At 38.2% G+C, this 10,818-nt stretch overlaps 1 protein-coding gene across 1 annotated transcript; it reads left to right on the top strand.

Moving 5' to 3' along the window:
- The first annotated feature begins 3,521 nt into the window (after nt 1-3,521).
- On the top strand, nt 3,522-4,717 carry LOC127671201 (olfactory receptor 6C75). Its single transcript, XM_052165929.1, has 2 exons — nt 3,522-3,554; nt 3,767-4,717. Exon 2 carries the CDS (start codon nt 3,770-3,772, stop codon nt 4,715-4,717), a length of 948 nt encoding a protein of 315 aa, XP_052021889.1. The 5' UTR covers nt 3,522-3,554; nt 3,767-3,769.
- Nucleotides 4,718-10,818: the final 6,101 nt, after the last annotated feature.

Raw genomic sequence — 10,818 nt, 5'->3', positions numbered from 1 at the left:
ACTGAGTCTTTCCAGAACCAGGGGCCACTCCTCCTTTCTTCTTGTACCTCATTTGATGTGTGGATTATGTTTTGGGTATTCCAGTTTTCTAGGTTAATATCCACTTATTAGTGAGTGCATACCATGATTCACCTTTTGAGTCTGGGTTACCTCACTTAGTATGATATTCTCTAGCTCCATCCATTTGCCTAAGAATTTCATGAATTCATTGTTTCTAATGGCTGAATAGTACTCCATTGTGTAGATATACCACATTTTTTGCATCCACTCTTCTGTTGAGGGATACCTGGGTTCTTTCCAGCATCTGGCAATTACAAATAGGGCTGCTATGAACATAGTAGAACATGTATCCTTATTACATGGTGGGGAGTCTTCTGGGTATATGCCCAGGAGTGGTATAGCAGGATCTTCTGGAAGTAAGGTGCCCAGTTTTCGGAGGAACCGCCAGACTGATTTCCAGAGTGGTTGTACCAATTTGCAACCCCACCAGCAGTGGAGGAGTGTTCCTCTTTCTCCACACCCTCTCCAACACCTGCTGTCTCCTGAATTTTTAATCTTAGCCATTCTGACTGGTGTAAGATGAAATCTTAGGGTTGTTTTGATTTGCATTTCCCTAATGACTAATGAAGTTGAGCATTTTTTAAGATGCTTCTCCGCCATCCGAAGTTCTTCAGGTGAGAATTCTTTGTTTAACTCTGTACCCCATTTTTTAATAGGGTTGTTTGGTTTTCTGGAGTCTAACTTCTTGAGTTCTTTATATATATTGGATATTAGCCCTCTATCTGATGTAGGATTGGTGAAGATCTTTTCCCAATTTGTTGGTTGCCGATTTGTCCTCTTGATGGTGTCCTTTGCCTTACAGAAACTTTGTAATTTTATGAGGTCCCATTTGTCAATTCTTGCTCTTAGAGCATACGCTATTGGTGTTCTGTTCAGAAACTTTCTCCCTGTACCGATGTCCTCAAGGGTCTTCCCCAGTTTTTTTTCTATTAGCTTCAGAGTGTCTGGCTTTATGTGGAGGTCCTTGATCCATTTGGATTTGAGCTTAGTACAAGGAGACAAGGATGGATCAATTCGCATTCTTCTGCATGCTGACCTCCAGTTGAACCAGCACCATTTGTTGAAAAGGCTATCTTTTTTCCATTGGATGTTTTCAGCCTCTTTGTCGAGGATCAAGTGGCCATAGGTGTGTGGGTTCATTTCTGGATCTTCAATCCTGTTCCATTGATCCTCCTGCCTGTCACTGTACCAATACCATGCAGTTTTTAACACTATTGCTCTGTAGTATTGCTTGAGGTCAGGGATACTGATTCCCCCAGATTTCCTTTTGTTGCTGAGAATAGTTTTAGCTATCCTGGGTTTTTTGTTGTTCCAGATGAATTTGATAATTGCTCTTTCTAACTCTGTGAAGAATTGAGTTGGGATTTTGATGGGTATTGCATTGAATCTGTATAGTGCTTTAGGCAAAATGGCCATTTTAACTATATTGATTCTGCCGATCCATGAGCATGGGAGGTTTTCCCATTTTTTGAGGTCTTCTTCCATTTCCTTCTTCAGAGTCTTGAAGTTCTTGTCATACAGATCTTTCACATGTTTGGTAAGAGTCACCCCAAGATACTTTATACTGTTTGTGGCTATTGTGAAGGGGGTCATTTCCCTAATTTCTTTCTCAGCCTGCTTATCCTTTGAGTATAGGAAGGCCACTGATTTGCTTGAGTTGACTTTATAACCTGCCACTTTGCTGAAGTTGTTTATCAGCTGTAGGAGCTCTCTAGTGGAGTTCTTTGGGTCACTTAGGTAGACGATCATGTCATCTGCAAATAATAATAGTTTGACTTCTTCCTTTCCAATTTGTATCCCTTTGACCTCCTTATGTTGTCGAATTGCCCGAGCTAGTACCTCAAGTACAATATTGAAAAGATAAGGAGAAAGGGGGCAGCCTTGTCTGGTCCCTGATTTCAGTGGGATTGCTTCAAGTTTCTCTCCATTTAGTTTGATGCTGGCTACCGGTTTGCTGTATATTGCTTTTACTATGTTTAGGTATGGGCCTTGAATTCCTGTTCTCTCCAAGACTTTAAGCATGAAGGGATGCTGAATGTTGTCAAATGCTTTTTCAGCATCCAATGAAATGACCATGTGGTTTTGTTCTTTGAGTTTGTTTATGTAGTGGATTGTATTGATGGATTTCCGTATATTGAACCAACCCTGCATTCCCGGGATAAAGCCTACTTGATCATGGTGGATGATCGTTTTGATGTGTTCTTGGATTCGGTTGGCAAGAATTTTATTGAGTATTTTTGCATCGATGTTCATAAGGGAAATTGGTCTGAAGTTCTCTTTCTTTGTTGGATCTTTGTGTGGCTTTGGTATCAGCGTAATTGTGGCTTCGTAGAAGGAATTGGGTAGTGTTCCTTCTGTTTCTATTTTGTGGAATAGTTTGAAGAGTATTGGTGTTAACTCTTCTTTGAAGGTCTGGTAGAATTCTGCACTGAAGCCATCTGGTCCTGTGCTTTTTTTGGTTGGAAGACTTTCTATGACTCCTTCTATTTCTTTAGGCATTATGGGACTGTTTAGATGGTCTAGTTGGTCCTGATTTAATTTTGGTATTTGGTATCTGTCAAGGAAATTGTCCATTTCCTCCAGATTCTCCAGTTGTGTTGAGTATAGGCTCTTGTAGTAGGATCCGATGATTTCTTGGATTTCCTCAGTTTCCGTTGTTATATCTCCCTTTTCATTTCTAAGTTTGTTAATTTGGATACTTTCTCTGTGCCCTTTGGTCATTCTGGCTAAGGGTTTATCTATCTTGTTGATTTTCTCAAAGAACCAGCTCCTCGTATTGTTGATTTTTTGTATGGTTCTCTTTGTTTCTACTTGATTGATTTCGGCCCTGAGTTTGATGATTTCCTGCCTTCTACTCCTCCTGGGCGAAATAGCTTCTTTTTGTTCCAGGGCTTTCAGGTGTGTCATTAAGCTGGTAATGTATGCTCTCTCCATTTTCTTTTTGGAGGCACTCAGGGCTATGAGTTTTCCTCTTAGCACTGCTTTCATTGTGTCCCATAGATTTGGGTATGTTGTGTTTTCATTTTCATTGTGTTCTAAAAAGTCTTTAATTTCTTTCTTTATTTCTTCCTTGACCAAGGTATCATTGAGTAGAGTATTGTTCAGTTTCCACGTGTATGTGGGCTTTCTGTTGTTTCTGTTGCTATTGAAGACCACTTTTACTCCATAGTGATCAGATAGGAGGCATGGGATTAGTTCGATCCTCTTATATTTGTTGAGGTCTGTCTTGTGACTAATTATATGGTCGATTTTGGAGAAGGTACCATGAGGTGCTGAGAAAAAGGTATATTCTTTTGTTTTAGGATAGAATGTTCTATATATATCTGTTAAATCTAATTGGTCCAAAGCTTCAATTAGTTTCATTGTGTCCCTGTTTAGTTTCTGTTTTCCTGATCGGTCCATTGAGGAAAGTGCAGTGTTGAAGTCACCCACAATTATTGTGTTAGGTGCAATGTGTGCTTTTAGTTTTAATAAAGTTTCTTTTACAAAAGAGGGTGCCCTTGCATTTGGGGCATAGATGTTCAGGATTGACAATATCCAGTTTTACAAAGGAGACATAGTTATCTTGACATTTATGACATCATAGATGTATCTGATGGACAGTATGAGTAAAATAAACTAGACACAGGTAACAAATTCATTTCTTTATTAGCAAAGTTGGTTTCTTATTTCTTTATCTATTTAGGAAATGCCTTTAGAAGCAGAGACTATGATGAGAAATTCCACAGCAGTGACAGATTTTATTCTTCTTGGACTAACAGATGATCCACGGTGGCAGATTGTGGTTTTCACATTTCTTCTTGTTACCTACATGCTAAGTGTGACTGGGAACCTCATCATTATCACCCTCACCCTCTCAGATGTCCATCTGATGACACCCATGTATTTCTTCCTGCGCAATTTCTCACTCCTAGAGATATCATTCACATCCGTCTGCATTCCCAGATTCCTTGTCACGATTGTGACAGGAGACAGAACTATTTCCTACAATGGCTGTGTGGCTCAGCTATTCTTTTTCATTTTCTTGGGAGTGACAGAATTTTACCTTCTGGCTGCCATGTCCTATGATCGTTACGTTGCCATCTGCAAGCCTCTGCACTACACAACCATCATGAACAACCGTGTGTGCATTCTTCTTGTCTTTAGCTCATGGTTTGCAGGATTCATGATTATCTTCCCACCAATCATCCTTCTGTTACAGTTAGACTTCTGTGCCTCCAACATAATTGACCATTTTATTTGCGACTCTTCTCCAATTTTGCAGCTTTCTTGCTCAAACACTCACTTTCTAGAACTCATGGCATTTTTGTTAGCTGTGGTAACACTCATGGTCACCTTGACATTAATTATTCTCTCCTACACAAATATTATCCGGACAATTCTGAGAATTCCTTCTACAAATCAAAGAAAAAAGGCCTTTTCAACTTGCTCCTCCCACATGATAGTTGTCTCCCTCTCTTACGGCAGCTGCATCCTCATGTACATTGAGCCCCCTGCAAGGGAGAGGGTGACTTTAAGCAAAGGAGTAGCTGTGCTCAACACTTCGGTGGCTCCTCTCCTGAACCCCTTCATCTACACACTGAGGAACCAGCAAGTAAAGCAAGCCTTCAAAACCATGATGCAGAGGATCCTCTTTTCATCCAAGAAATTAACGTGATCATAGGAAAGTGGACCTCTGAAGGCAGAGCTGAAGAAAACCTCTGCCCTTTTCTACATAGACTCTTTCTCAACGTCTATTAAAATGTTTTATACTTACTAATAAGGTGGAACAAAAGAGAATAAATAGAAATTTAAGATGATATATATTGAAGTTTCTAAATTTATTTTTCCAAAGAAAATATAAATAAAAGTACGAAATTTATTTTATTCTCTGGTACTACTTATTAAATAACATTATTCAAATAAAAATACCTTATTTTTACTGATAATATTTTAAGTAGAAAATCATGATCTCTAAGGGTCCCTTGTTGTCCTGATTTTAGGTTCAGATTATTTCTACTAGTACAATTGCAATTTTGTCTTTCATCTTTCTATTGTTTATTTTACAGAAGTTTCTTTCCCCACACTCATAGTCAAGATAATGACTTTTGGAAGTAGCTAAGAAAATGAAAATAGTGTTCCAAGGTTGGTCCCATAGTTAATGAGTCTCTTAACTCCTGTGTTTCATTAAGAAGATTAATTGTCTTGGGAGAGAAGTTATGATGACTGGATACTGGATAAGGGATTCGATTTTTAGTTTCTTGGTTTTCAGCATGATCTGAATCACAGGTCAATGTGGTGATCTCCATGTATTTCCTATGTGAGTTAAAGAAATAAGTATTCTCATGAACAAGAACAATCTGAAGCTCTGATTAATTTCCCTGTGCTTACATGGAATGATAAACATTCCATGTAAATATATTTTAATCTAGTGTCATTATAAAACAGAAATTATGTAATATTTTATTTGATTATAAATTCTTTATTGAACTAATTGATAAAAATAAAATTATGTAAGTTGACTTTGTAGGATAAAGAAAGTAAGCAGAAATATAAAATGAAAATTTAAAGTGTGAAAAAACTGAAAAGGTTAAGTAAATGAATATAAACTATAGGCAAACAAGAAAGAGAATTTGAAATAAGAGAAGGTAAATGGAAATTAAGAGACTAAATGTAAATTTATCCTCTTGAAGAGCAAAGTTTATCTGAAGATTTCAACTCCAATTTAGGAAAATGGGGAAAAACACAGACAAAATGCTGTTTCTACATTAGTAGACTGCCGGGGCTCATTTATACAGAAGTATCTCCTTTTTTTTCTATTATTTTCTGTTTAATGAGTTGTAACAGTTTGAAATGAAACACAGCAGATAAGATGCTTATCTTGGAGATACTGGTAAAATTTTGAATAATATTGCTTGTGTGATTTTTACTTATATTCCATTATCAGTTAGATCTTAATGATTATAACTTTTTTGCAAACCAAATGCCATGGCCTGTTATGATGCCAAGTTATACAGTTTTGTATATCCACAAATGTATTTATTTAGATGCTAGTCTATTTTATCACCTTCTGCAATAAATATAAATAAAAGAATTAAAGTTACACATAAAGTTATCAAAGTGTATATGTACATGCATTTAGAGGGCACATTGTGACTCCATTCAAAGAGAAGGAAAATACAAGAAAACACAAAGTTGATTACAGTCCATTTTGTGATTGTGTAGGAATTTCTGTCCTATTGCCACTTCAGTATGCACAAACATTGACATACATCCCTAAAAGTCTAATTTTCCCTCCACAAGTAATAGACTATTCCAATAATTTATTATCGTGGTAGAAGTGATCTTTTATTTAAAAAATTATTAGTTATTTTATTTATTTACATTTCAAATGTTATCCCTTTTCCTGGTTCCCCCCGGAAATCTCCTATCCCATTCCCCTCCCCCTGCCTCTATGAGGGTGCTCCCCTCAACTACCCACTCCTGCCTTAGGAGTCCTAGCATTTCCCTACACTAGAGCATCAAGATTTCATAGGACCAAGAGCCTCTCTTTCCATTAATGCCAGATAATGCCATCCTCTGCTACATATGTAGCTGGAGCCATGGGTCCCTCCATTTGTACTCTTTGGTTGGTGCTTTAGTCCCTGGGAGCTCTCGGGGGTTCTGGTAGGTTGATATTGTTTTTCTCCTATGGGTTTGGAACCCCCTTCAGCTCCTTCAGTCCTTCCCCTAACTCCTCCATTGGGGTCACTGTACTCAGTCTGAAGGATGACTGCAAGCATCTACATCTGTATTGGTAAGGCTCTTTTGGAGCCTCTCAGGAGACAGCTATATCAGGCTCCTGTCAGCAAGCACTTGATCTTTTACTTTTTACTTCATCTCATTTTTCACCATATATAATCTATACAATGAACAAAATTACATATAGGCAAGGCATTTAGAAGCTGAGAAAATGATTCAGTTTGTAAAGTGTTTTTCATTCAAGCATGAAGATCTAGGTTTGGATCCATACATCTGTGTAAAAAGCAAGGTGTGATGGTATGCACCAGGTTGCCTCATAGATGGAGGTGGGGTTGAGAGGAGGATTCCTGGAATTGGTGAGTTCCAGGTTTAGTGAGAAAACTTGGCTTAAACAATAAAGTCAAAAGCAATACGGGAAGACATAGGCATTCATAATCAGGAATTTGTTTTATCAGCAACTTTTTATGATAAAATTAAGTCAGCATCAAATTATTAATAATTAATCTTTGGAGAGTCAGCTGTTATGCAACTTTATGGGTAAGCAAAAAAAAAAAAAAAAAACCCAAACAAACAAACAAAAAAAATAAACCAAAGCAACAACAACAACAACAACAACAAAAAACTGCACTTATGAAAGTCACAGCCTAGAAGTTCAAAGCTAAAAGACAGATTTTTCCTTTTGTGTTTTTATTGGATATTTTATTAATTTACATATCAAATGTTATCCCCTTTACCAGTTTCCCCTCCTGAAAGTCGCTATTCCCTCCCCTCCCCTGATTTTATGAGGGTGCTCCCCTACCCACCCACCCAACTCCTGCCTTCCTACCCTGGCATTCCCCTACACTGGGACACCAAGCCTTCACAGAAACAAGGGCCTCTTCTCCCACTGATGCCCAACAAGGCTATCCTCTGCTACATATGCATCTAGAGCCATGGGTTGCTCCATATGTACTCTTTTTTTGGTTGTTTAGTTCCTCAGAGATCTGGGGTGTCTGGTTAGTTGATGTTGTTGTTTTTCTTATGGTATCACAAACTCCTTCAGATTTTCATCATTAAAAAAAAAAACAAAACCATTGGGTCTGAGTTACCTCACTCAGGATGTTTTCTAGTTCCATCCATTCATTTGCCTGCAAAACTGAGAACGATGTGTGCTAGATGGAGAACAGAGCCAAAACCTTTGGCCTTGACATGTATTCATACATAGAAGTCTCAGAGCCGTCATTCAGGGAACTTACACATGGATGGAAAGCTCCCAGTTACAACAATTAAAACCCAGGAACAAGAATGACAGGTTTGCAAACAGGTAAATTCAAAGCACATTTTAATGAGAAAATGCATGGGAAAGAAAACATAACTTGATGCAATCCCACTAAAATCAGGGACTAGACAAGGCTGCCCACTCTCTCCCTACCTATTCAATATAGTACTTGAAGTCCTAGACAGAGCCATTAGACAGCAAAAGGAGGTCAAAGAGATACACATTGGAAAGGAAGAAGACAACGTATCACTATTTGAAGATGATATGATATTATACTTAAGTGACCCCCAAAAATCCACCAGAGAACTCCTACAGCTGATATACAACGTCCACAAAGTGACTGGATATAAAATTAACTCAAACAAATCAGTGGTCTTTCTCTACTAAAGGATAAACAGGATGAGAAAGAAATTAGGGAAACAAAACCCTTCATAATAGTCACAAATAATATAAAATACCTTGTTCTGACTCTAACCAAGCACATGAAAGATCTGCATGATAAGAACTTCAAGTCTCTGAAGAAAGAAATTGAAGAAAATATCAGAAGATGAAAATCTCTCCCAATCTCCTGGATAGGTACGATTAACATAGTAAAAATGGCCATCTTATCAAAAGCAATCTAAAGATTCAATGAAATTCCCATCAAAATCCCAACTCAGTTCTTCATAGAATCAGAAAGAGCAATTCTCAAGTTCATCTGGAATAACAAAAAACCCAGGATAGCTAAAACTATTCTCAACAGTAAAAGAAATTCTGGGGGAATCAGTATCCTGGACCTCAAGCAGTACTACAGAGCAATAGTGTTAAAAACTGCATGGTATTGATACAGTGACAGGCAGGTAAATCAATGGAATAGAATTGAAGACACAGAAATGAACCCACACACCTATGGTCACTTGATTTTTGGCAAAGGAGCTAAAACCATTGAATGGAAAAAAGATAGCCTTTTCAACAAATGGTGCTGGTTCAATTGGAGGTCAGCATGCAGAAGAATGCAAATTGATCCATTCTTATCTCCTTGTACTAAGCTCAAATCCAAATACATCAAGGACCTCCACATAAAACAAGACACCCTGAAACTAGTAGAAAAGAAACTGGGGAAAACCCTTAAGGACATGGGCACAGGGGAAAAGTTCCTGAACAGAACACCAATAGTTTATGCTCTAAGATCAAGAATTGACAGGCAAAGGACACTGTCAAAAGGACAAAACGGCAACCAACAAATTGGGAAAAGATCTTCACCAACCCTACACCCGACAGAGGGCTAATATCCAATATATACAAAGAACTCAAGAAGTTAGACTCCACAGAGCCAAATAACCCTATTAACAATGGGGTACAGAGCTAAACAAAGAATTTTCAGCTGAAGAACTTCGAGTGGCTGAGAAGCACCTTAAGAAGTGTTCAACATCATTAGTCATTAGGGAAATGCAAATCAAAACAACCCTGAGATTTCACCTCACACCAGTCAGAATGGCTAAGATTAAAAACTCAGGAGACAGCAGGTGTTGGCAAGGATGTGGAAAAAGAGGAACACTCCTCCACTGCTGGTGGGACTGCAAGTTGGTATAAGCACCCTGGAAATCAGTCTGGCGGTTCCTCAGAAAACTGGGTATGACACTTCTGGAGGACCCTGCTACACCACTCCTGGGCATATACCCAGATGATTCTCCTGCATGCAATAAGGACCCATGCTCCACTATGTTCATAGCAGCCTTATTTATAATAGCCAGAAGCTGGAAAGAACCCAGATGTCCCTCAATGGAAGAATGGATACAGAAAATGTTGTATATATAGACAATGGAATACTACTCAGCAATTAAAAACAATGAATTCATGAAATTCTTAGGCAAATGGTTGGAACAGGAAAGTATCATCCTAAGTGAGATAACCCATTCACAAAAGAACACACATGGAATGCAGTCATTGATAAGTGGATATTATCCCAGAAGCTCTGAATACCCAAGACACAATTCACATATCAAATCATTCCCAAGAAGAAGGAAGGAGAAGGCCCTGATCCTGGAAAGGCTTGATGTAGCAATGTAGGCGATTGCCAGGACAGAGAAGTGGGAGGGAGCTGATTGGGGAACTGGTGGAGGGAAGAGGGCTTATGGGACTTATGGGGAGGGGGGAACCAGGAAAGGGGAAATCATTTGGAATGTAAACAAAGAATATAGAAAATAAAAAATAAATTAAAAAATTCCCATCAAAATTTCAACTCAATTTCTCACAGAGATAGAAAGAGCCATTCTTATCTTCTTCTGGAATAATAAAAAAACTAAAACTAAAACAAAAACAAAACAAAACAAAAAAACAGAGAAGAGGATCAATGGCAGGAGGGGCCCTTGGTCCTGTGAAGGTTCAATTCTCCAGTGTAGGGGAATGCCAGGTGGGAGTGGGTAGGTGGGTTGGGTAGCACGCTCATAGAAGCAGGGGGAGGGGAGATTGAATAAGAGCGTTCCAGAGGGGAAACCAGGAAAGATGATAACACTTGAAAGGTAAATACATAAAATATCCAATAAAAATCAAATAAAAAATAAAGATAAAGAAAAGCTACTAAGTTCTGTTTTATTTATTCTTTAAAGGGTTAGAAAAACACACTTTTTCATACAAACAAAACCTGGATGGATTTGTAATCAATGGAGCTGATCTAGCAAAAATGCCGTAAGGTGTTCTTCCAGCAGGAGGAATATTAACATAGGTCAGAGACTTCATTCTAAGGAAGAGAGGTTGCTGAATAACGGACAAGAAAAGTTAAATAAATGAGTTCTTTGAAA

This window comes from Apodemus sylvaticus, chromosome 20, assembly GCF_947179515.1.
Source record: "Apodemus sylvaticus chromosome 20, mApoSyl1.1, whole genome shotgun sequence".
In the NCBI taxonomy this organism is placed as follows: domain Eukaryota; kingdom Metazoa; phylum Chordata; class Mammalia; order Rodentia; family Muridae; genus Apodemus; species Apodemus sylvaticus.
Note: the sequence above shows the minus strand (reverse complement) of the source record. Positions and strands in the feature narration are given on the sequence as shown.